The sequence below is a fragment of the Euphorbia lathyris genome, chromosome 2 (genome assembly GCF_963576675.1).
Source record: "Euphorbia lathyris chromosome 2, ddEupLath1.1, whole genome shotgun sequence".
NCBI classification, from domain to species: domain Eukaryota; kingdom Viridiplantae; phylum Streptophyta; class Magnoliopsida; order Malpighiales; family Euphorbiaceae; genus Euphorbia; species Euphorbia lathyris.
Window position 1 is genome coordinate 142,741,797 of NC_088911.1, and position 6,084 is coordinate 142,747,880.

At 33.6% G+C, this 6,084-nt stretch overlaps 1 protein-coding gene across 4 annotated transcripts; it reads left to right on the forward strand.

Moving 5' to 3' along the window:
- The first annotated feature begins 320 nt into the window (after positions 1–320).
- Positions 321–5,684, forward strand: LOC136220209 (uncharacterized). Of its 4 annotated transcripts, none has more exons than XM_066007997.1 (8): positions 321–484; positions 1,817–1,986; positions 3,009–3,152; positions 3,940–4,007; positions 4,117–4,167; positions 4,262–4,321; positions 4,413–4,921; positions 5,010–5,684. In XM_066007997.1, the coding sequence occupies exons 2-7, from the start codon at positions 1,875–1,877 to the stop codon at positions 4,875–4,877; spliced, it is 900 nt and encodes a 299-aa protein (XP_065864069.1). In that variant the 5' UTR covers positions 321–484; positions 1,817–1,874; the 3' UTR covers positions 4,878–4,921; positions 5,010–5,684. The 4 variants fall into 4 exon arrangements, with proteins under 4 accessions (XP_065864069.1, XP_065864070.1, XP_065864068.1 ...); XM_066007998.1 differs by having other exon boundaries at positions 5,026–5,684; XM_066007996.1 differs by having other exon boundaries at positions 4,413–4,871.
- Positions 5,685–6,084: the final 400 nt, after the last annotated feature.

Sequence of the window (6,084 nt, forward strand, 5' to 3'; positions counted from 1 at the left end):
TTAATTTTTATATTTTAAAAAATATTCACATAATTAAATTCATTACTTTATTTTTATTATTTATTATATAGCTATCATTTAATCATGTCAATATTTATAACATTTAAATTTATATATATAGACTAAATTATATTAGTAATTTTTCATTTTGAGAGTTTAGGACTGAAAATTTAATGCGTGTAACGGAATCGTTATCTGAAGAGGTCTTATCCGAATAAAACTCTTATTGTCCAAATCAGGGGAAACGACGTCGTTTTGATTGTGGTCTTTTAATTTAAAAAGAAGCAGCAGCAGTATATAGAAGCAGCAGGAGACAGATCGATTCTTTACGAATCGCAGCCAGCCGAGCTCCCTCCTCCACCACTGTTTGAACTCCTCCTCTCTCTCCGTCCGGCCAACGTCTTTCTTCTCCGACCGACCGAGTAGTGTTGCCGCCGTCCGGACACCATCTTCAACAATACCTCAATTTCAGATTTAGGGTTAGGTTAGTTAACTTTTACCCTTTAATTTTAATTCATGAATCATGTGTGAAATTGGTATAAATTAGGTTGATTTGATGATTTGATGATGATGATAGATGGGTAATTTTATGATGATGATAGCTTATATGGATGTATGTATGTGAAATTGGTATATATGTATGTATGTGGAGTGGAGTGGAGAGAGAAGAAGAAAATACAGAGCTGAAGATGAACATTAAGAGTCATTAAAAATGGTGAAGTTTTGTGACCCGTGACATTGTTGTTTTGGCACTTGGGGAGCTGCCAAAACATGCCTTGTGTTGTGAATATATATATCCTAAACTCTAACATTTGCTGTACTAGGGACTTATTTTGATGATTTTGAGAGGTTGATGATCCAATTAATTTCTAGGACAAAGGTTAGGGTGCAATTTGAGCTTTAAGCCAAAAGCATAACACTCATTTTTATTTTTATTTAGCCCTCTGAACTAAGCCTGTTAATGGAGGTCAATGGCCTTTGATCTATTTATATTGGGGAAAAGAATTGCCCAAACTGTTTCCAATGTTACTGTTATCGTTACCGTTGTTTGGACAGGTTTCAATTGATGAAAATGGTATAAGTCAGGGACTTATTTGATGATTTTGGGAGATTAGGGATTCAATTGAGTTTTAAGATAAAGTATAGGGTGCAAGGGCCTTAAGCCAAAAAAAAAAAAAAATCATGGCGTTTGTGGTATAAGTCACGGACTTATTTGATTCTTTTAATTGGTTTGATGGATGAGTTTGTGTGTTTGAAGTTTATGTATATGCCTTTCAATTAGTGCTATTTTGTCTAAAAAAATTTTACATAGAGTTTTGCCCCCCCTCCCTCAAATCCTGGATCCACCACTGGTCCAAATAGGTTTTATACATGAAATTGAAATTGACTTTTATCTAATTCACTTCATTTTATATGAAATTCTGTTAGAATTTTAGGTGAATAGCTATAGAGGTATTTTAGAATAGAGTTAGAAAATTGTAGGAATTAAATTTTAAAAACTTTTAAATATAATATAAATATAATATCATATAATATATATATATGGTGCCTTCTATATATATATATATATTAGATTGCCCAAATAGCAAGTTTTAACAGCATATTTCAAATGTATATTCTCTATTTCTTACTACACATTTCATAATTTAATTTTTATATTTTAAAAGATATTGGAATAATTAAATTCATTATTTTATTTTATTTTTATTTTATTATATAGCTATCATTGCCTATGACTATGACTAATTAATTCCTGTATCGGAATAGAACTCATATTTGCCCAAATAGGTTTTAAAAGTGAAATTGACTTGTGCAGAAAACCAGTTTTAGCAAATTATTGATTTGCTAAGTAGAAGGAAAGTAGAAAAGGAACGATGCCAGGAGGAAGAAGTAGCCAATGCTTGACCATGCACCAACCATGGGCTTCCCTGTTGATTTATGGAATCAAGCGCATTGAAGGCAGGTCTTGGCCAGCTCCTATTCGAGGTAAATCGTCTCTTCAACTTTTAATTGTTTCTTACAATTATCAATTTAGGGTTCTTTTTTTTTCTTTTGGAAAGAAGGAACGATTCTGCTAATTGATTGATTATTTTGTTAATTAGAAGCTTGAAACCACTCTTCTGTTTTCTTACTACTTTTTCTGATTTTCATTATGGTGTTATGTGGGATTTACTGCCGATTTTTCCTTTCATGCTGCCTATTATTTGAAGCTTGATATTTTAGTTTTTATGAAATAGGCACCCATTATGGTGTTTTAGATTATGGAATTGGAGATTCTCCATTAATTGTAATGCTGAATTTCTTTTTGTTGATTGGATAACTTTGAATTGCCGGGAAGGAAGTTTCAAAGACCCATGTCCTTTTTTTTTGGTCTTCTTGAGTAAAAATTCATGTTGGATGTCTATTTAAAGCATAAAAGAAAATGGAACTTTTGAGGTTCAGACCTTTGTATTTGGAAAGCATTCTGTTCAGAGATTTGAATGTTGAGATTTTATCACGAGGAGTAAAGCATGACTTGATATTCTTTACAGATTCGTAGAAGTAGGGTAGATAATTTTTAACTCCTAACACATGCAGCTCACTCATGTAATGAACTAGTGGAAACTGGAGAGAGTTGCTGTCTGCACACATGCAGCTTAAGATGTGGAATGTTCATTCTAAGTTACATGTCTGCCTTCCAGTTTATCCCAATTTTAAATTGATAGTCAAACCGCAAACTGTTATGAATTCCATTAAAAGATTTGAATGGAATAAAATAAGTTGCATGTTCTGTTTTTAGACTCTAAACTTCCAATTTATGTGCCCAAAATTTTAAATTGAGAGCTAAAGCTGAGCAACGGTTTATTAGAAGACTCTCCAAGCACTCTCGTACTTGCTTCGGAGGCAGGTCTACAACATTTTTAATCCATTTAACTAATGCTAAAATAAGTGCACTTTTCTTCATATTCTCCTTCTCATAACCAAATATGTTATTTATTATGAATTATCTCATATCTTGTCTTTTGAAGGCCGCCTTTGGATTCATGCTGCAAGTAAAGTTCCAGAGGAAGCTACAATTAAAGCAATGGAGGATTTCTACAGGGAAATCTATGCGGTGAATGGAGTTACTGATATTAAGTTTCCAGAACATTACCCTGTTTCAAGACTTTTAGGTACTTGGTTTGTTGTATTTTTCCAGACTTCTATTTGTTTCATCTAGATGAGTTGTGTTTGTGAAATGTTTTATAGTGGCTTGCTGATGCTTCTCTGAGTCATTATGTGTTTTTAAACATGGGTGCTTTATGATCTTCTTCTACTTGTTTTGATTATCTTTTTTCTCTTCTATTGGTAGTTGAATGTTTACTGAGAAAGGAAGTAGCAAATTGACAAATATTTCATTTGACGAATTCTTGTTTGTCAGCATTATTCCGCAGTAGTGTGCATAATAATGCTTCCCCCTTCCCCGGAAGATTCTGTATATTTCATAGACAAGGAGAGGTTTCCATAAAAATTAATGAAATTTATGCTGTTTGTAGGATTAGCAAGCCTTAGAGCAAGTGCTTTATCCATATGTTGATGGCTAATTTTGTGTATGCTACCTTATTTCAAGAGTCACCCTTCTCTAATGATTGTAATCAGAATGCTAGATTTAGGGATGTAGTGATTAGACCATCTAGTATAGTAGTATCTAGTCATCTATAGATGCTTTCCGTGTGTTGGTTGTGCTCTTTGTATGTTCATTATATGTCTTGATTCAGGACTTGAAATGTTGCAGTTCATTTTGATGAGCTCTGTTTGGCTAGTGTATATTCATTTTGGACTGTGGACTAAAAATCGAACATGAACTATCAAAATTGTAAAATCATTTTCAGAACTTTCTTTGACACTGTTTGTTAGCTCCGTCTTTCATTTGGTCCAAAATTTTGATAAACTTAATTATTTGTTTATGTATTTTTATAGGGTGTGTTGAAGTGGTCGGCTGTGTTAGAGGTGTAGAAGTAGCAAGCTGGGAAGCCATACCTGAAGGGGTGGGGAAAAATTCGAGTTTCTGACCTTTTCTAGATCCATGCACTTGGTTTCTTTAATTGATTAAATGTAAACTATGTTCCCTGATTTGGAGTTTTTCTTAACCTACAGGTAAGGTTAGAGGGACAAACAGATTTTTGCTGGCTTTGTGAACAGCCACAGGTGTGCCCTCTGCAGTTACCCTGACTTTTAGAAGTGTTCTTATTTGCTATTTTATATTTACTCTAATTTTTATTAAATATATTTTTTTTTTCAGAAATTGCTAGTTCCATTTGAGATGCGAGGCTTTCAACGTGTTTATAATTTGGAAAAGAAGGTATGTGTTGTAAAAAAAGTAAATTTGCAGCGTAGTTATTCATATGATGTTGTCAAGTTTGATATTCATGGAAGGTTTGTAACTTTGACAGGTATATGAGGCTGCAGTTAGAGGTCTGACCCCAGTGAATGGTCCAATGCCAGTAAGATTTCCCCTTCCAAATCCTTGTGATCCCTTTTCCTTAAAACCCGGGTCTATATCCAAGAGATTACCTCATAAATCATCTCAAGTGGAGAAATCATCAAGTCTTAGTGCAGCAATTGCTGGTGCTCGTGCAGCAGCTACTCAGTTCAGCAAGAATGATCAAAATCGCCTAACAAATAATATTCAGAATAACAGTTCTAATTCCAGGAGCAGTGACCAAGTAAAAAGCAAACCACTTTCTGAAGAGCATAAAACACTACAGCATAGCAGCTTAGATGAAGTGCCTAATGATGAATCTTCAGAGCTAAATGATGCTAAGCGAAGCGATCATATCCAGGACGTGGGAACAAGTAGCCATAGTCGAGCTGGTGCAGATATGAAACGGACTGCTGGAGCTTCTGCTAAGGTGTGAACTTTGTTCGGATCACAATTAGCGTTTTTTGAAAGAAAAAATAGGTTAACATTAAACCTTTTTATATTTTTTATGCGTCTGTTTATTATTTCAGTTTCAATTCCATGACAAGTTCCAACTTTTGATCTCCAGATTTTTGCTGTAGCAGTGAACTCATTGAAGAGGAATCGGACCACTTTCTGACCCGACCTAATGATCCTCATCGAGGGCAAGATAAATTTTATATCGATAGAGGAAAATGGAAAATGTGGAAAACAAAGAAAGAGGGCAGGGATTTCTCTACAATGCCACCGTAGACCAATTGAAAGGGATGTAGCGCAGCTAAGTCCCTGCTTTGACTGTTCCTTATCTTAGGTCACGGTTTTTTTGTTCGAACCTACTCCTTTACCCTGAACTCGTAGCTTTAAGATCGATCGGACTTGGCTTACTCTTGATCCGTTCTCGAACTGCAACTGGAAATGTAACCAAAAACTCCTGAACCATGTTGGTTCCTGCTTTGCCTGCTAGATAGATTTTTGCTGTAGCAGTTAAAAGGCTGAAGTTAATTACAAGTTGCAGATGTTCAGATCAGTTGAAGAGCCAAGTTTTGCTTGTCATAACTCTTTATCACCTGTAAGTTTACACTAGTCTAAGGTTGTTCATGATTTAGCTGTCTATACTAGATCACATTGTATTCACCATAAGTTATTACCTTATGTATGATATTTAGAGCTTTTGTTTTGTATATAATGTATGTGGTTTGATACGAGAATGAATAACTTATATATGAGGTCCGATATGAGAATGAATATTACCTTGTCCATGATATTTAGAGCTTTTGATTTGTATATAACTAATGTGGTTTGATACGAGAATGAATAGTTTTTCATGTGTATTAAACTCGAGATTCTATTTTTAAAAACGACTCAAGGAAACTGGCAACCATATTGATTCTAGAATTTCTATTGAAGTTTTTGTTCCTCACTAAATTTATATATAATGTGCAATCCTTAAATTTATAATTACAAGTAAATTTGATATAAAAATATTTAGTTGAATTTTTTATTAATTTAGTTTATCACGTAATTTAATATAATTAAAATTAATTATCCAATTAATGAACTGTATTAAATTGATTGAAAATTTATTTGTAATTATAAATTTAAGAATTGCACATTATATAATGTATTGGAGAATTTTTTTTTATTAGAGGGGAACAAGAGAATGA